Below are 21,054 nucleotides of genomic sequence, written 5' to 3'. Positions count from 1 at the left end.
TAACATTTTTCAAACCCTATTTTTATATTATGTTTAACTCTGGAACGTCCAGAACAGAAATCCTATCTGCCTGTGAACTACATTGAAACTGTTCAGAAATTCTGGCTGGAAAGCGCTGTGGTGCTCCTTTCATAAGAGATACTTGAAAGCTGGCTCAATCCACTACCTTTTTCTCATTTTTTTGTCCTTAGTTATACATAAGTAATATGAATAATACTTCCACATATCTCTCATGAAAACAACATTGTTTGTGAATATGTAGTATACAGTGGTATCACATACTCTTCTCCAGTATATAACATAACCTGTGTTTTGTTGCCTTGCACCTTCTCTAAAGTCTGCTGCTCTCTTGGCATGCACAAAGGACGTACACTTTATGAAAAATTGAAAAATTTCAACACGCATTACTTAAATAATAAATATTCATAAATAATACCTATGAATAACGAATGAGACAGTCCTTCAGAACTACTGTTTGACCTGTAAAAGGAACAACAACATTGTCACAAAAGTGGTCCATCTCAGCCCTTTCATACTGGTGGGAGGAACTGCCTTGCATTGGAAGATGGCTATTTCTCCTCCTATTTTTATTGTCATTTTTCTTAGGTATTGGAACTTGAGCTTAGTGCTTGGAGCTTTTGTTCTAAGGTCTTTGTATTTTGGGCATGGAAGTAGTTAGCTTAGTTTCCGTAAGCTGTTAATCAGTGGCTCTTTCAAAATACAGTTAAATAAACTTTCTGATTTTGCTCTATTGAACAAAATGCTGATTTTGGTCAGTAGTTCCACATAAGCATATCTTCAGAGAGGTGGAAAAAGAAATGGGGCAAGAATGACCATGACTTAGTAGTCTCAGCTGGATTAATGAGCAAATTTTATAGCACAAGAAGTGACTAATCATGTCCAAAGGTGCTGGTGTGCTGCATTGGCCCTGCCAGTCCTTCAGTGTTGCCTCCTCCCTTGCAAAATTTGGGACCAAAGTAAGGAATAGTCTCCCAGAAAGAAAGAGAAAAAAAGTCTAAACAAGTAAAACTAATAAAGTAAAGCTATTTAAATGAAAGGAGAGAATCAGAGATAATGGCATGGAAAAGTAACAAGTGCTTAAGATGACTAATACTGGTCACTTCAACACCCTTCCAGTTGCTGATGACTTTCAAACTTTAGCCATGAGGGTTGAAATTTCCTTGTACAGCTATGTCAACTAGAGGTAGTTTTATTCATTTTTATTTTTTCCAGCAAATCTGGTTTCAGCCAATTTCAAAACTACACTGAGTGAAACATTTCTGCTTAATCAGTACTCAAAGATTCCTTCAGACTTTTGTTTCATTAAGCCTGAATTCCTAAATAAGGTGATGTGTCCAAAAGAAGCAGAAAAACCATCAGTGACTCAGAGAATTATTTTTTTCTGGTTCTTACAAAACTTCATCCAGATATGCCAGATAAAGGCAGTGTGCTAAACAGAGCAGATCATAAATGTGCTGAAATTGTATATCACTCTCAAGTAACAGAGCAAGGGGACCACACAAAAACCTGAGAAGAATAAGGTCGTTTTTATATGATGCACAAATAACCTATGAAACATCTTTCTCAAGAAAGGAAGATATCACAGTCATGCCAGCTGCTAAGGACAAATTAGTAAGAAACCTCTGGTGGACTTGTATGGATACTCCAAACATGTTCTGAAGCATCTCTGTACACACTGTCACACCCAGGGAGACTGAGTGCTGCAGGCAGGCCTTTAGTTGAGTCAGTGTGACAATTTCTTGTTGGTGGTGGAGAATGGAATTCTGTGTGGGTGGCCAGGAAGACAAGAGTCACAGCTCTCAGCTTAACCGAGGGTTAAACCAGTTTTCTCAGAGGAACACAGGACAGAGAATCAGGAATAATTTAACAAAGACCTTTAAAGATTTCACGATTATAAGCCGCACTTCCGGGTGCCAGCAACCTTTCATTCTTTGTCCATACATAAGCCGCACCTGATTATAAGCCGCAGGTTACAATACAGAGTGTGATAAAAGGTGTCTATTCTATCACCATCTGTTGAGGGTGGGGGCAGTGATCCTTATCTCAACGACAGATATTCTGCTAATGGGCCATCCATTGAAACCAGGCGGGGCATTGTTCTTTATGTTTTCACAACCCATCCTTCCTCCAGCAAGTCATTTTCTGCTAATGGCCCATTGAGTCCCACTGTGGGACTGATAAAATTACTGCATCCCATTGGAAGTTGCTCCAGCCAGGGGGAAGAGCCCAACATTTCTTACCAAGATAAAAACAGAGGTTTTGGGACACTAAGGGAGCCCCTTTCTCCGCTGGACTCCAGAGGAAAACCGGATTTCTGCACATCACCACTGGACCTCCAGAGGGAAACTGCACCTTCTGCAGGAGCACTGCTCCAACTGAATCACATCTGTCACTGCAGGAGGATGCAGCCACCATTTAATGGGACTGCTACCAACACCCTGCCTGACAGGGTGTCAGGTTGTACTCTGACTTTGTCAGGGTTTGGAGTTTGTTTCTCTGTAGTACTGTATTTCTATTTTAATTTCCCTAGAAAAGAACTGTTATTCCTAATTCCCATATTTTTGCCTGAAAGCCCCTTGATTTCAAAATTATAATAATTTGGAGGGAGGGGGTTTACATTCTCCATTTCAAAGAGAAGTTCCTGCCTTTCTCAGCAGACACCTGTCCTCCAAACTAAAACAGCAACTTTTTGTTCTTCGTCCATATATAAGCCGCACCTGATTATAAACCACACTTCGGGTTTGGACTAAAATTTTAGTCAAAATGGTGCGGCTTATAATTGTGGAATTACTGTGCTTTGCCAAGTAAGAGATTGTACATAGTGTGAGGGATTAAATGATCAGATACGCAAAGATTTTGATAGCCCTGGTATGGATCTAAGTTTGAACTTCACTGTTCCAAATTTTCCACCTGTTATTGATGTTAAAAATTCAAGGAAGTGATGTTAATAATTTGAGAAAGAAATGATGATGGTTTATAAGAGGCCATAAATTACTTGCATAATATAAATGTTTTTACGTGAAGGAAATCTATGCAGATTTACATTTTTATTAATTCATAAATATAAATTAGAGTCTTTTTTTAATGCAGTGTCTTTAGTGAGGATTTGTTTTCCAATATGCAGCCTATTATTTTTAGAAAACTCAGATTTTGAACTAATTCCACCACCTACTACATCAGAGAGGGGTGAACTTTTGCCAAAGACAGCTTCTGACTAGCAGCCTGTCAGAATTAGTCAAGAAGCAGAAGAATAAAAATATTAAAACCCCTCAGACATCACTGTTGTGAATTTGCAAAGGAGTGATTACATTATTTTTTTTCATCATGTATCTCCATCCAATTTATGCACTTTTTCCTTCCAAAACCAGGCTAATCTCTCGAAGGCTATAGTTAATATTTCCTTTACATGTTCCTTTATCACAAGGGGATACTTGGGATGGGATTTTGGGGAATTTTTCCTTGTTCCTCCCAACATTTGGGCTGTTTCATATTTTTGAGCTGTTTTAGCATTTCTAATTTCTCAAATGTTGTGATTTTACTTCTGCAATAGTCAATGCTTGTTTGCCAATAATCATCCTCATAAAAGGCAGAAAGGTAAACACATGGATAGTGTATGAAGGCAGTTTTCTTCCTAGCTAAGATTTACTCTTATTCATAGAGGTATACTCCTGGATGTGCAGTGATTTACTCTGTGTCAGTTTAGAATATAGTCCTCTGTTTATTAACTGTGCTCATGTTTCAAAAGGTATCCATTAATCCCTGTAACTGTATTTTGATTTTTGCAGTTGCAATGGAAGCCACATCCAAAGACTTGAACCTGTCAAAGTAAAATCTGATCTAGATTTTTACACCAAAGGGATGAAATTCATAGCATTTCTAGAGACCTAAGCTGTAAACATACTTGACAGTAATCTGCTGATTGGCTTTGTTGTCTCACAAAAGGAAAATGGTGTGTGCCTATATGTGTGCATGTGTGTGTGTAATCCTCAATTAATTTACAAATTATTGAGGCCCATAGTGATTTGAGGGATGGCAGGATTTTATTTTCTCCATTTGAATTTTTGGAAATGGAAATTCTCTGCTTTGATTCTGAGCAATGGGTGGTGATTTTTTTTTTTGTATCCACCATTCAGTTGGAGGGTTATTTGTTTTCCTTATTTATTTCTTCATGAAAAAAAAAACAAAAAAGAACATTTCATTTTTCTATATTTCTTCTGTGAAGCAAATGAGATAAATGTTATAGAGTATATGGCAGATATAAGCATGGCAATAAAATAACGTGGTAGTATACTCATCAACTTAGACTTAGTAATATATTCCTATGATGTTTATTAATATGTAGACAGAATACAGAGGAATTGTCTTAGGGGTTCAAATAAAACCCCTCTCACAAAAGTCAGAATATTTTCCTCAGTTTATTCTGTGATGCCTTTGCTTGAATCTATTTCTATTTGTAGTTTGGAATCTTTTATTAATCTATTCACTTCTTTTTTTCCTCTTACTCTGTAGTCCCTGGATGGATTTGTATTTGCACTAAATCAAGAAGGAAAATTTTTGTACATTTCAGAAACTGTCTCCATCTATTTAGGCCTGTCCCAAGTAAGTACACGCTATCAATTCTAGACTATAACTGTGTATGATGCATTTTTCTGTTTGTTATTATTAAGGAAATAATGATTTGGTTTCTGTATTTTGCATGGATTATTGAATTAACTGTTTAAAGTTGTATCCTGTTCATCCTGAGACACAATTGAAAAATGCGTCTATAGTATTGGATGTTGAGATGTGTATGAAAACTTTTTGCCACAAAGGATCATTATTAATTTATTGAGAACAAATGAAGTTTCTTTTCTCAGTTGTTTTGAACTTTAAACCTCTATACCTGATAGGAAAGGGACACTCTAATAGTACTTCCCTTGTGTCCTATTACTGGATGTTTATGGAGTACCCTGCATTATCCAGGGAGCTGACACGATGACAGGGAGTCATTTGGAGTCAAGAAATGCTGAAAGAGACCATTAAAATGTCTTGCAGGGAGGGTTCCAACAAGGACACATTTTGATGCTTTCACCAACACTCACTAGTATGAAAAGATGAATTTATAAAATATAGTAATTTGAAGGGGTTTGGTTTGGGGTTTGTTTTTGTTTTTTCATTTATTTGCTGACAACTGTTTTTCAAAGATTAAAAGGCAGGGCAGAAGTGGGGCAAAAGTTAGTTGTTAATTCTTATTCCTAATCCTGCAGCATTCAGAAATGTTTAGACAGGATAGGTTCTTTCTGCTTGCACTTAGAAATGAAGCAGAAGTATTTTGCGTGATGATTTTCAGAGTGGGACCACCTACTTCTACTGCAGTCACCCTGAGGAGGAAAAGAAAAACTGAAATAGTACTTATTTCAGCTACTTTAAATTGAGACCCACACAGCTATGAGGAAGCAACTATTAGCATAGGCTACTTACCATCAGTTTTGCTGTACCCCACCAACAATTAAATGGGAAGCTTTAATATTTGGTGACAAAAAGGACTAATTTTAAATATTATCTGGTGAGAATACGAATATAGGCTCATTAAGTCATCAAAGAACATGCAACCAATTGGCTGTAATAAGTTCAGTAATTGTTATTTTGTGCTGGCTTTGGCAAACCCAATGATAGAAATGGAAACAAGAGCTGTTTCTAGCTCATATCAGTATTCTTGTCTCTCATTAAAGTCCCTCGTTTTGTAATAGACTTTAATCCCTGACTTAATCTGTTTGGGAGTTAGTATCAAGAATCTCACATTTTGAAATCGGGGCACCACCATGTTGCTAATGCAGTAAAGAATTGGAACTTTAATGTTTATTATTGTCTTATGTTCATATTAATCTGGTTTATGCATAGTATCCAACAAAGTCTAATAAACCAGTAAAGAAGAAGGATGGATAATTAGTTTAAGCAGGTAAATGCTAATTAGGAAACTCCTGAAAGGCATCCATTATACACTAGCTTAAAACAAATTTTACAGCCCTGGTTAGTGGTGTAATCCAAATTCTGTCAAGGCAACTGCATTTTCTGTAATTGAGATGTGTATGTTTGCTTTGCATAACAGATGGCTCTGTATGCTTAGACTGATAGCTAGGAAAATAATAATTGCATTATTCTGGCCAAAAGAATATTAGCTCTTGGGTTTTGGCCATTTCAGTCAGTCCTCCTGCCAGCACAGCATATGCACATATATGGATTGGATTTTCAAGGAAATTGATGCATCTGGAATAGTGTGGCCATCTGAAATATCATCTGTTCAAGAAAAATTTGGCTTTAACCCTATGTTAGTCTCTTGTTAAAAGCATTTTCTGCCACTGTCTTTCAAACTATAGAGTTGATAAATCTCTCCTTACTCTGAACTCACATCATGTTGTTAAGACTTTACACTCCATCGTGATCCATTTACATTTCAAGAAAGGATTCAGATAAATTAAGCAATTTTGTTTGCATGTTAGAGTATTGGAAATATCTGGCAAGTATTCCCATGCATTCAACACTGAAAGTACTGATGGAAAAACTACCAAAAATCAGAATCAGTACCAGTGGATTTTTATAGAATAATAATTAAATCTACTGAGATTTACTAAAATATATTTTTTTTTGCTTTTCTTCTCTTCTGTCTTTATGGAGACATTTTGTATTTCTAAGACATACAGTTTTTATATATTTTTGATATATTGTTCTCTTGGTACAGCATTATATCTCTAGTCTCTTAATAATTTTAAAATAAGTGCTGTAGCTAGTTCCTATTAAATCATTAGTCAAAGCTTATTTGTTGCTAAAAATATTAGCAAGTCTATCCATAGAACCATTTCTCAAATATACATGGAAATGCTGCAGTTTTCACCACACCAAACTTTAAATACTCATGAATTCCAAATTTCTGGGTTGGTTCTCCATGCTACATGTGATGTTTTATTTCTTGCACTGGAAGTAAACATTGGTATACCCTATGCTGATCTTCCAAAACTTTGTATTTATATGGAACCTCCAGGCAGTGTTACACTTAAAGGCATTATGATGTACATTATTATTCAAAATATGTTTGACAAGTGCTGACTTTGGAGTCTTATTTTTTAGTCAAATTGTTTATCTAGGACTTCATCCTTGTTTGATGGTTTCTTTTTTTTATTTTTTATTTTTTAACTAGTATGCACAGAAATAGTGTAAAATATATTTTGTATTTGCAAAGCAAAATCTCGTGTCTCCTAGATAAAGGAAAATAGTTCTTGTATTGAATCTCAGCAGGTGACAACAGTTATGGTAGTCAATTTTACTCTTTTCTGAACATTTAGAGCCAGTGGTGCAAAACAAATGGATGCCAATGTTCTAAGATAGCTGCGGGACTAGTAGTAAACAACTGATAAAACAATATCTTGGAAGGTAGCCTGGAAATTATAATAATAAAGTAACCACTGGCAAAAGTAACAGTATACTTGAACAGTAAACAAAAATTGCAATAAGTACCCCTTTGACATTCTAATGAATATAACTTAAATGTAGACATCCATAAAAAATATATATTTTGAATAATTTTTTTGAATAATTTATTTTCTGGCTAATGCTAACTAAGAATTTTAAGCTAGTTTGGCAGATGTATGTTTCAGACCACACTGTGGAATTAACATCAGAGCAGTTTCAGAGAACAGAGATACATTTCAAAGTTTAGGAAAAGAGGGTTAGCTGAAAATAATGATAGAGGGAAGGAAAAGAGGCAAAACAAGAGAAATGTACCAACAATCTCCCAGTTAAAGCATCTATGTATATTGACTTTAGTCTGTGTTAATTGTCATGGCTCACTTATACTTGAGGCAAGCTGAAATGGTTAAACATATTTCCAGTTCTTTCATGAGCTGTAGTAATTGTTGAAAGACCCCAAAATGTCTATAAATTTGCAGTATGGCCAGGATTTCTTCTCTGGATTGGACAACATGATCTCTGGTGGTGTTGCCAATACAAATATTGTTTTACACTGTATCTCTGTAGTGATGTAAAAATGGTTTTTCTTCATATATATATCTAGTCCTATACATTTTCCAAGTCAGTAGGTAATTTTTGATATCAGGGTAACTTCCAGCTTTGGAATCCTCAGTCCCTGATTTCCTTTTAGAAATGGGATGAGAAGAGGCATTCAAATTGCTCCTTCCAACACTTAGAAGTGTGAGTGCTTCCTTAAGATATTTCAATTCTCTTGAAAAGTCTCTGTGCTTGAGACTTAGACCAAACATATGCTAAAACATAAATAGTAACAAAAAGTGAGAAAAGTCTATTCAGAAACAGATAGAATAAAAACGTGTTATCCAGAAAGGATAAAATTGTCTGACATTTGATGTTTCAGGTTCAATAGAAAATATTATGAGCTAATAATCTGGCTAGGACGCTTTTGCATTCAGGAAACAAGTTCTTAGTCACCTCTTACAACAGTTGTACTCAGCAAGGATAAAATGCATTGTTTCCCGCCTGTGAGGTCCACATCTTAAAGTAAAATATTTCCTACCTTTGCTCCTACTTGTCCAGGACACAGAGCAGGTTTGCAGATTGGCCTGTTGAAAAGAGAGCTCACTAAAAATGAACAGTGCAGCTGCTGGCATAATAGGAGATAGATAATAGAGATTAAAAAGGAAGAAAACAAGAATAAGATTTTGAGAATTTATCCTTTAGAAAATAAAGCAGGCAAAACCAACAGGTATATTACATGTGTACGCTGTTACCAGTAGCACAACCTATTTCCTTATTTTGGCTTTCTGTGCATTTGTTCTATGAAATGGCAAATAAAATTATAGCTACAGCACACAAGTACAAGGTCAAATAAATGACAGTACTCATTCTATTTGTGAAGCTATTCTGAAAAGGAACCATGGTGCCAAATGTGGTTTATTTGAATAATAAAGAAGAATTAGATTCCCCTGATAACTTGGCTGAGGGCCAATAAATCACTGGAGGTTAAGAATGCTTTGCAACTGCCATGTATTTCTTTTGCTTTTACGAAGCACAAGCCTCAACTACTATGCTCTACCTATTTTTCAATGCAAATCAAGTTGAGGGTAGTAGATGGTTAAAGGATTGCTTTTGTGCTCTGTTTGCTTAAAAAATAATATAAAGCAATCTTGACACTTGCACTGATTCTATAAATTCTATCTTATTTTCCTCCTATGACATTAAAAAATAAAATAATAATGCAAAAAATAACAAAATCCGTAACTGTAATATTTTTAAGCAAAACTAGACAATAACCAATTGTGAAAAGAACTTGCCCTTTCCTTTGTGATGTTTTCATTATTTTAGTGTTCTGAATTTAAATACTTTTACATTAAATGACCATTTGTGCTTATACAGTAAATTGGTACGCTAGCACTGATAATTTCTTAACAGTCTGAGCCCCTCAAAAAGAGCAAATAAAAGCCTGGGAAATTCTGTCTTGATCATGTGGGGCTTTAAATTAGTTTCCTTAACATTCAATGTAAGAATATTAATTTACTGTTGTATTTTATGCTAAAAGAAGCAAACAGGGGAGGAGTTCTATTGAAATAGAGCAGCTCTGAGGATTTTGAGAGCAGTAAGAAAATATAAGTATCAAAATAATTCAGAAACAGTACAAGGCACTGTGGCACATTATCAATTTACAACATTTAAATTGATAAATGCTTGGTGGTGAAGGCCTACAAGGGCACTTTGAAAAGCAAATAGCGACCTGCTGAAGAAATTGATTTTTCCCCCCCGAAAATGACTGCATGATGCATCATTTGACTGCATGCTGTCCAAGTGCTTGACAGAGATAATCTCAGCAATCCCACGGGTGACCTTATCGTTCTCACCAGGGCAACTTTGTCTAGGTTCTGACTTTGTGCATGTCAAGGTTTCCTCAGGCAGGATCCTTAGGGGGAAAAAGTTCCTCTGTTCGATCCAGATATTGAACCACTCTTGAAGGCACTCCCCCACCCCCAAAAAGGCAAGCTTGTTTCTTTTCTTCATAATTATGAATGAACTGAACAAGGGAAAATATCTATAGACACAGTATCTTTGCTGAGGCCATTATTGCCTTCTCAGTGTAGCTCAGCTTAGCTGTTAAAGGAGAAAGGATACCTGCCATTAGAGGTTATCAGATACAGTTGAAAGACTCCAAAATATATGGCACTCTTCTACATAGCAGATATATCCCACCTGCTTTCTTTATCACACTCGCTGTTCACAGCTTTTTTTTTTCCATCCCCACAGTATTTAATATCAGCGCCTAATCATTTTTTCTCTATGTCGTTGTTTTGGGCTTTTTTTAAATCCCTATCCCAACCCAAGAACTTTTAAGACAACTCAAGTGCAAATGACAACCTGACAGAAGTCCTGAACATCAACATCAATATGCATAATTTTGCATACACACTCTGTAACAACCTTCACTGTATGGTCATGAAGAGGTCCAAAACACTTAGGGTATTTTATTTGGTTATTACCAGACTGGTTTTGTCATGCACTAAGAAATATATTGACCAAACTGTGATGGATAATGGCATTTTAAAATTTGCAGGAGTTTTTAAAGTGCGTTATATAATGAACAAACTACTCCTCATGTGCAGTTAGTAAGTGTTAATTATAATAACTGACTATGAATCTGTTGAAAGCAGCAAATGTTATGCTCTGTTTGGTACCCCAAATCTGCTTTACCCACTGCCTTTGACACCCACAGTTCACCATATTCAACCTCTTTTACCTCCTTCTTTCATCCACAACATTAATTCTGAGTGAACAAGACGTGCTTCCTTGCTTTTGACAAGATTTGCTGCAGTCTCATGCGACAAAAACCCAACACTCATTCCAGATTCAGAAAGTAGGATTTATAACAGCATTTTAATTTAATGTTGGATGTCGAACATATAAAGAGATCACAGTAGTACTAGAGCTGAAAATTGATGCCTTTTTTATTAGTGTCCTCTCAGAAGTGGGTGAGCCGCTGTTTGTGCAATGGAGCACAGAGCGCCACAGCCAGATGAATGAGGATATGCTATCTGCAAGGAATCATATTTCAAACCACTGTCTGCTTCTATTGATGTGCTCAGAGTTGAAAGGTTATGCTAGTAAATGCCATCAGAATTTTCAGCATTAGAAATCTGTGGAATAATCCGCTGACTGTCACTTTGTAGTGAGTCCAAATGCAAATGGTGATACTTTAATTAATTTTTTAATTGAAATTAACTTATTGTTACTGATCACATTGTTTTGCTTCTTCTCCTGCAGTGTGTTTAAAACTGCCAACAGTATTGTCTTATAGGCTTCACTGAATATAGCTCTCTGCTGAGTTAACTAAAGGAATCCAGAATGTCATTTTACATGAGAATCATGTTTCCTTTATTTATTCTTTTGAACATATTTTACCAACCATTGAGGCTGAAACATTGAAAGCCTTTATGCAGAAGGGATTCACTGGTTAAAACGAATCACAGATTCTCCATGCAATAAAATATAGCCTCATTGGTTTAACACTTAAAGGCTGAAGACTTTTTATGTCACTTAATAATTTCTACCATTTGCTGTTAAAGGGGGAAAAAAATGGTATTTTATAAGGTATTTTCATTGTAATTCTTAACTCTTTCCACTACTGAATAAGATAAAACATTAGCAATCAGACCATTTGCTTCCTGATGTATGCAATGGTTTCAGATCATTTTAATAAAAATATCTGGGGATAATGGGTAAGGCAATTTAGGTATTTTATGTTTCTCTTTCCTGCTAAGGCAAATTTAAAAAGTTTTCCTGAACGAATATTCATATTATCCAAATTAGCCGCAGAGTACATTTGGTATCTTCTTTGCATTGCATTGTAACATATTCATGTGGAAATTGGAGAATATTCTGTAAAACAAACAGCTGTGGAATAATTGGGGGAAAAAAAACAGGTACTGGTGAGAAACATGCGAATTTGCCCTATAGATATTTTCCATAGTTTTGGGGCACATTAGAGATGGGGGAAAATAACCCTCAAAGATAAGTAAGTATTCTAGCTTTTAAGAGTAAGTACAAAAAGTCATTCTGCTGGTGAGTGATGAAAATTTCATTTCTAAAAAAAAAAAAAAATAATTGATTTTGATTAATAGTAAGAAAATATGCCTTTCATTGCTTATAAAATGCACTGATTATAAACTCTGATTTTTGTTTACATCCTTATTTGAATCAGGAAAAGTGAAACTCATGAATCAAATATTTTCCATTGTATGAAATGATTCAAGATTTGTAGCAGAGAAGCAGTAAAGGTTCACTTGACAGAACTTCCATTCCAGTCACTTGACAAGGGTGGATACTCAAGGGTTGGAATGAAACAGTGCCCATATGTGTTAAAAACAAAATCACTGAATGGTTCTGAACTAAAAAATAATGCTGCAAAAATGAAATATTTAGAAAACTGCTTTAAGCCAGATCACTTCAGTGATATCTTCAGGTGCAAATCCTCACTGACAGTTCCACCAGTCCAGCTAAGGGGGTTGCATATGAAAGCAGGAGATCAGGAAGCAGCTCAGAAAAAGGATAGGAAATACATTTTATTCTGCTTTTGCCAAAATCATGTATTATTACAGCCTTGGTCAGGACTTTACTTGCTCTGTGTTCAGTCAGAGTTAACAGAGTAATACTAATCTGGGAAGAGAGGATTGGTAAGAGAACAGGAGCATTCCAAATGCTGTGGAGAGCGTCTTCAACTGCAGATGGGATCTAGCCAAGAGAACCTCCCAAGTCAGAGGCTAATGGTCCTTAATCCCCAAGGTTTGCAATGGAAATTCAAGACAATCATATCCATGTGCTATTACTCTTCCAGTATTAATTTATATTCTTTTGTCACTCCCTGTTCATCTTCAGCATTAAAATAGACCTATGCTGCTTTAGCATTTTAACCCCATGTTTCCCTGTATTACCTTCTGGCATTTGAACCAGGATGCCATCAGAGACATCCTGTGCCTCTGCTTCCAATTGCAGAGCAGGCTGACAGCAGCTTCCTGATTAAGGTACAGTGGGAAAGGGAATGCTTCCAGGTTACTTTATGCTTTTAGGGGACAGGGAAAAAGAGCAGAAGAAAACTTGTCAGGTTTACTGTGAACCTGTACTTTGTCTTACTTGCTCAGCTGAGTTCCTTAACAACATTCTAAAGTTCTCTGCTCTTTGCTCATACTTTCTGAATTATCTGCATTCACCCTGAGTAACTCAGGTCCACATGGATGATGTTTATTTATCATTCTCATGGCTCTCCCACAGCAGGCTCCTCTGCAGAAGAATCCACAGAAAAGTCAAAGCCATTTTACAAGCCAGACCATCAAAATGTGACATCAGGACCCACCCCATTGCACAGCCTGCTCTGGCAGAGTTGGTATAGCCAAAAACAGGCATGCAGCAGAGGGGTACTTCTACTGACCACCTGATGAGGTAGTAGAAAACTAGGAATTCATTTTTCCCAGACAGGAGCTCAGATGTGGCAACAGAGTAAAGTGATAAACTTCCTTTGCCCAGAGTTACAAATTTAGGGCAAAAATGTGAGAAAGAAAATATCTTTATTCAAAAATGAGAAGACATGTCTAAGAGCAGAAATTATCTTCCCTTTAGAGACAGGAAGAAGTGGCATATGTTGGAGGGATGGGGAATCAGATTAGTATGAGGGGACAGACAGAAGAAATACCTCTCTAGTGTGAGCAGAGAGGAAGGGGAAGACAGAGAAGAAAGAGCACACTGCCCCTACTCAGCAACAGCCTCATGAGGAGACATGCTGCTTCTTCCTCAGCAACAAACAAACTGTTGCTAACTTTTGATATTCAGAGCTCACAGCCCAGCATCAACTCAAATGGTGAGTCGGGTTCATATTCAAGATATATGAAAATAATGTTTTAAAGGGCTTATTAACATTCAGGAGGGTTTGCACCCTTTGTGACTTTGTATTTTCAAGTCTTCTTTTTCCATTAGCGACATGAATGCTAAAAATATACTTTAATATGTAGGAGATGTCTAAGACTTTTTGGGAATATCATGATTCTACAGAAAGACCTTTGAAACTACAATCAGACCACTTGATTGGCAAAAATATTATAAAGTTTGGCAACAGTAAAATATAAAGGGGAAATACTGCCTTATTTCTTGGTCACATGGATCAATAAATTAATATGGTGTATTCTGCTCCTACTGTATTCCAGATAACTTTTAAAGCCTTTGTGTTAATAAATCTGGCCTTATACTAATAAAATGTATGACAGAATTATTACCTATATTAATTATTTTATGTTTGAGATCCTGTCTTTGGGTCTTTTGGGTGCCAAGTATTTTCTGTTCTGAGTAGTGCTGTATTAGGATGCGGCCATTAGTCAGGCATACTCTCTACCTTTTCATATTGTGTTTCAGAATGAGCAAGGTGTCTTGTTTGGGACAACACTTATTCATGCAGAAGTGGTAAATACAAAACTGTATGCATTCCTGATGTTCCTTGAATAACAATGGAGCTATCCATGTATTCTTATTGAACTTCCATAACATATGCATAAGAAAGATATAATGAAAATTGTAAATGTATCTCTTCTATGTATTTAAAGCAGCATGTATGAATCATGACTTAAAGTTTGTAGGAAGAGATGCTTCCTTTTCTAAAATTCATTAATCCAGTTGGAGAAACAGTAGCTTTCCCTTCTATGTTTGTTTCTCCTGACATGACATGAGTCTGTTCCTCAGCCTGTAAGTCAATGAAGAGATTTCACAGGATTTTGAATGGTTCTCATTTTACTCTATATTGCCTATATGTTTCTTATTTCACATTGGGATTGAAGATATATTCTGTAAGTAAATGAGCAATCCTTCTGTCCCTGTAAGCAACTACTACTTTGAATCAAAGTGACAGTGATTTCTACTTTTTTTTTCTTATTTGCTTTAGATTTCTTGCAAGTTTTAAAATATTTTGGTCATAGGATAGCTCATGTCCTGTCTCTAATATCATATATTCAGATAGAGTTTGTCCTGTCTCCAATTTTATGTATTCAGATTGAGTTAACTTGAATCAACATTATGTTAAGGCATTTTAGAAGATTCCTGCGTTAATTGTAATTGGTATACACTTTATTTACTGCAACTTTGTGTACAGATGAGCTAATGTCTAACCATTGAGAAAGATGCATTCCAAAGACATAAAAGTCTTCAGGATCAGAGTTGGCTAAAAAAATATAGCTAAAAAAGTATACATTTTATTAGCTGCATGTTTGGGAGGAGTGAACATTGGGATAATTTTATCATCTGTTTCCTATCTCCTTCTGATTCAGTCTGTCTTCCTTGTTAGCTTCCAGATCAAGTTTGGATGTATTGTTGCTTAAGTGCACAATGCCTTCCCAACACAAGCAGTTCAGGGGAAGAATTGTTAATGGAAATAATTCAGTCACTGAAATGAACATAAGCAAATTCCACTTTCTAGAGATGGGATTCTCTTTCATGCTCATTGCAAATATAGGGATTTATCTTTTCTGCTTTTTGGTAAAAATGCATCTACAGAAAGAACTCTGTACATTTCAAATAATTGAACTTATTCCAGATGTCTTCTTTGGCTAAATCAAAGTAGATTCCTTAATACTTGTTTTATTCTCCTTTTTTGATATCATTATACTCCTGTAGATTTATGTACCCTTGTAACTATGAAGAAAGATCTTACGTGTTTGATGAACAGCAACTAAAATAGACATATGCAAAACAAATTATGCTTTTTCCATTCTAAGTGGTTCAGAGCTATTCAACTGGTATAAGCACATTAGTGCTGTACCTAATTTGGATAGTGATGTGACTACATCTGACACAGTCCGGTCTGCATTCTCATGATGCTTTTGGGATAAATCCCTGCAGATTAGCAAAGTCTGCAACCTCCTCAATGGGGGTGCAAATTCTTGTAAAATAACAAGAATAATAAGTAAAACTGGGAAAAAACCCATATATATAAATGTTACTTTTACAGCTTGTTAATTAAAATTGACATTGCAGGGTTTCTACAGGACAAAGAGACTACAAAAGGACACTACCATTTTAATAGCTTTTGGAATGTTTTCAATTTAGCAGCCAAGAGAATTATATAATTCTGGAATCCATCCACCTCTTTAGTGAAAACACCAGTCTTCAATTTTAAATAGCATTTGTAGAAATTAAAGTAGGTAAGCTGAAAATATTTCTAAAATGTCACAGCTTCATTGTGATATTAGATTATATCGCCTATCCCCTCATTGTCATCTAAAATAGCTGGGAAGGGACTGTTAAAATAATGTCATGACTTTTAAAATAACTGTGAAACCCAAAGATTTTAAAGGAGATTATACATTCATACCTATACCTGCTATTTTGAATCAAGTTGTTGATGTATGATATTCTTTATTATAGCATTAACACCCATGTCACAGCAATATCATAATTTGCATATAAACAATCAACATAATGGATTGGAAGTAAAAAATGCAGGGTTTATTTTTATTTTAAATGAAACGCTTACATATCCTGAAATGCAAATATTTATTCTGTGTGTGTATAATTATAATACGCCCATGATAGCTGATTATTTTCTGATTCTCTTTTATAGTCTCATTTAAGTCATATTTATTCTCTTGCATCCATGGTCTTCATTCAACACTGGACATCTTAGTGAGCTCTAGTACAGGGGGTTTTTTGGTTTTAACCTTCAAAGGAATTTAGTTGAGCAGATGCTACATTGAACTAGTCAGAGTAGAGAGGAAATGATACGGCTTTTAAAGGGCACATCTAGCATATCTACTGGGCTAAAGTAATTCTGGCAATGCTTCAAAGGATATAACTTTTGATGGTAAAGTAGGTAGGCTACAGAATGAAATCACATATGGCAAGCTGTCAAAGTCTTCCTACACATTCAGTACATTTATATAAGTGCAAATGGATGCTGCTTAGATGGAGTCCCTAGCAATTTCCTCTTAAATCTGCTCTAAGATTATCTGATATTATTTGACTAAATTATCTGTAAAAGCTGAGGACAACTTTTATGATCAAATATTTAGAAATTAGGTTTTTTTCTTTTTGGCAGATTATCAGAAAAATGAACTGCAGTTGTATTAACACTTGAAAGCAAAGGGCTTTCAGTAATAGCAATTATATCAAAACAGGAATAATGAATTGCTGTATATCAACTTGAAGAGGACGTATTTATAGGTCAATGATGTCAATAGCTATAGTTCTCATAGACACCTCATTTTTTACCCATTTATTCCTTGGTAATGCTAAGCAGACATAGTTTTAACTTTTAATGAGATTGGTAACTATGAGAATCTCATTTCACAATGGAAGGGAAGTTTACAAGCGGTGAATATTTTTCACCTTTCAAAATTCAGCCATTAAAGTTGCTGCCCTTTTACAAATGCTACATTGACTATTAGCCATCCCCCTCCCCACTAATGAAAATAAATCCAAATGGTCATTCATACTTACTAGAAACTTTTAAGTTTTTGTTTTTTATATATATTCTGTTAGTTGTGTTGAATAGTTGTCTAGTATAATGACAAAATGCAGGATGCCTTATAACATTAACTTTATAGCCAGGAGTGTGTATGCATATATGTTTGTATACAATACATCTCTCTGTATGAATCTGTATGGGTGCATGACTGAAAGAGTAACCTCAAAGATGTGATTAAAAAGTTCTTTACCTCTGTCCTACACTGTCCCATATTAGTAGGAGTAAGGAATGTCCAGCTGCAGCCTTACAACCCTGAGCACATGCATTTGCTTTCTGATTTTTGGCTATGTCTATCCTTGAGAGCTATGGTAGGATAAAGCACATTTAGTTTACTGGGGGAAGGTGCAGTGTGGTTAGTGCTGTTAACTGTTGAAGGTTGGAATCTGTTTACAAAGGATGGAATCTAATGAGATTTGGCCATGGAAACTGAAATCCCTCTAGACAGACCTTTATATTCATTTGGCCCCTCACACACACTTATGTGTGGCAGTAGCACATGTTCCCATCACAGCTCTGAGACTGCATGCCAGATATAAGCAATCAGGCTGTCTAGTTATTCACATCTTACAGGATCCAAGAGTTAAGAAGGAGTTCAGAAATGCACAGCTTTGGTGAGGCATCTGTCTCTTATTTTGGCTCCTATTCTGCAGCTGCAAAATCACACCAATATATTATCACATGAGTCACTGTACGGATCACACCCTTGGCCCCCATCATAAGCATAGAGCATTGTAGATTGTAGAAGTAAATAGAATGAAGGTTTGTATTGATCTATTGAAGCAGTGGTTGCTTGCTCAGTGGCATATGACTTGGACAAATCTCAGTGTGCTTTTATTGGAATGGCAAATAGCCTCTTGCTCGTATAAAGGCAAATCCATCTGCCAGTTTCAGATCCATTTTGTAATAGAAATGGGAATGTGACGAGTGCTCAAAGAAATCTTACTGCTTTATCATGAGCAAAAAAAAAGCACTGTTGTGTCTAGACTGAGCCTTAGCTGAAATTTTCTAAATTATTCAGTCTGAAACAGATGTGTGTCCTGTAAAAATTTCTAAACAGTGGTAAATTTGACAATGTGACAAGGAACTGAAAACAGTTTTCTGACTGATAAGTGTTAAAACAACAGTAAAAAAAGGTAATGCTACAAGTTGAACTTGAAATAAAAATAGTATCAGTAGAAGAAAGGATGGATAAATCATAACAAAATCATAAAATAGGGTATGAGTCGAAAAAAGGATTAATATGTCATAACAAAGGCTTGGATCCTGGAAACATGATCACAAGAATTCTCACTGAAAGCTGTGAAACAAATGATAAATCTATTCAGTTAAATCTTTGTGGGATTGGGGCTTGGCTTTTTGAACTGTGGGAACTCTCATTAAAATAGTGGCAATCTCACCAAAAACAAAGCAAAATTTCTGGAGAGAAAAATTATGACCAAACACATTTATTAGCAATACTTGAATTCCAGTAGTGACAAAGTACTGATACTATGTGTTACTATTTTGTTTCTTTATACACTGTTTACTTCTATAAACGTCCAAAATTGATGTGCAGGTCGTGTGCATCTGCTTAATCATTTGGTCAGTCAAAAGTATGAAATTACATGTGCTTATAAAAGTAGGACATAGACCTCAATGTTTAATTTATTTTTTCATATTGTATATATTTAAAATATACATATACACAGTCTAAATTTTAGAAAACCTAACTAAAGTTCTAAAATTGTGATTGGTGTTGAACAACAGCTCCTTCCCAGGAAACAAACAAACCAGGGAAGAATGTGTCAAAACCCATCAGTCTCTTGTTGGCCCCATGCCAGGAGAACAGGCAGATTTCATATTGAATTGAAAGCTCAGCATATTTGAACATTGAGGCCTCAGCTGTGATAGGGCATGACATTTTAAAATTGGCATCTTTGCTTTAAACAAGGAAGGTTTTCATGATTCTGTAGCTGTCCCAGAAGCAGTGTACAAGGGTAGACCACTAAGAAACAGACATATCCCAATGCAAATGTGATTTTACAAACCAGTTCATTACCAAATAGAAGCTTGATTATTAATGTAATATACACATAACTTGGAAAGAGTCAGTTGTGGAGCCTCTCCCTTCAGGAAACTGAAATTTATAGTATACAGTATATTTGAATTGAATCCAAATACACTTGATTTTAATCCATAAAGTTACAAGTATTTTCCTCACTTTATAGGGGCTTGACACAGTTCTTGAGCAGAAATAACCTTGATTAAGCAAGCTATCAGTGATCCAAAATACAAACACTCATTTCCCACTTGCTCATTTGGCTTCAAAAACAATAAGCAACTTTTATGAACTAAAAAGTTTGGGAATTCCTTTCAAAGACCATTGGTCTATGGCATGACCTCCTTCTAGAATCCTAGAAGAGGTGTTCAAAGTGACTCTGTGTGGTGAGAGCTGGGGAATAGAGATAGGCAAATTGAGTTCCAGAAATCATCTGCTTCTGTTCATCTTGTGAATAAATGAAACCAAGGCTATGGCCATGAGGGAAATCTGAAATGCCGGTCTTATCTTTCCTGATACCTGCAGTCATGTGTAAGACATGAGCACAACTGAAAATAGCAGGAGTAAGGCAAAACTAATTGATGCATAAGCACAGCTGAATGGAAATGTAGAAAAGGAATGATAGTGCCAGTTCAATTTCTATAGACACGGCTTTCTCTTCCTCAGATACATGACTTTGGAAGCCACATGACAGGTAGTTTCTCATTCTTCTCTGCTGATGCATCTGCTAGGTTGTTTCTAACCCTTTTCAAGAATTTATTTAATAGTCATATGGTGTGATTTATACCTTTCAGCATGGCACATACAATTCTTGATGTACTTGAGCTAAAGGATCAACTTCAACAGTGAATTTCATCCACTATGTTAATTTTCTGAAAGGTTATTATAGTGGTATTGTATTCTTCAACTTCTACAACAGTGTTATGGTTCTTTTCTCTTTGTAAATGTGCAAAGGATTATGTGTTACATAACTGAAGTGACTATTGCTAATAACACTTTTACAAATTTTAGTGCCGAAGTACAGTGATTTGATTTTAGTTTTTTAATCAACTACTGGAAGTTCAAAAAGAAAAATAACCCACAATTATTACTCATACAAACGAGTTTAATCAATTGCATATATGCAAAAAATTGTAGCTAATGAACTTCACCTTGAAGGTTATTTAGGAAATCTAGATGGGTTATCAGTGCTAAGGAAAATACCTTCCATTTCTAGAGTTGTATTGCATCATTGTTTGTGTTTATTCTGCCTATATAAGATATATTTTCACAGATTTTTGATTATATCCTTTTTGGCACATTTGGTTTGGTACATATTTAAATGTGTTAAATATGAGCAGAAATAAAAAGTATTAAATTGGAGACAAAATACTCCCTTCACATTACAGAGTAATAATGTCTGCTTTTGATAGGAGATACGACTGTAGCATGCACTGTTTGTAAGAATCACATTTTGCATTATATGTCGTAAACTGTACAATTTATAGTTTTGTATGAAATCATGGGG

The 21,054-nt window shown here is 35.5% G+C and overlaps 1 protein-coding gene across 8 annotated transcripts in view; it reads left to right on the top strand.

Moving 5' to 3' along the window:
• NPAS3 (neuronal PAS domain protein 3) overlaps window positions 1–21,054 on the top strand; it is a 597,848-nt gene that overhangs the window by 413,280 nt on the left and 163,514 nt on the right. For all 8 annotated transcript variants that reach the window (XM_033061911.2, XM_033061908.2, XM_033061913.2 and 5 more), the window contains one exon: window positions 4,531–4,620. In XM_033061911.2, the coding sequence (XP_032917802.1) occupies window positions 4,531–4,620 (90 nt within the window). The remainder of the gene's footprint in view (window positions 1–4,530; window positions 4,621–21,054) is intronic.

The sequence above is a fragment of the Catharus ustulatus genome, chromosome 6, assembly GCF_009819885.2.
Source record: "Catharus ustulatus isolate bCatUst1 chromosome 6, bCatUst1.pri.v2, whole genome shotgun sequence".
NCBI classification, from domain to species: Eukaryota; Metazoa; Chordata; class Aves; order Passeriformes; family Turdidae; genus Catharus; species Catharus ustulatus.
The sequence above is the reverse complement of the archived record's forward strand: the minus strand, read 5'-3'. Positions and strand labels throughout refer to the sequence as shown.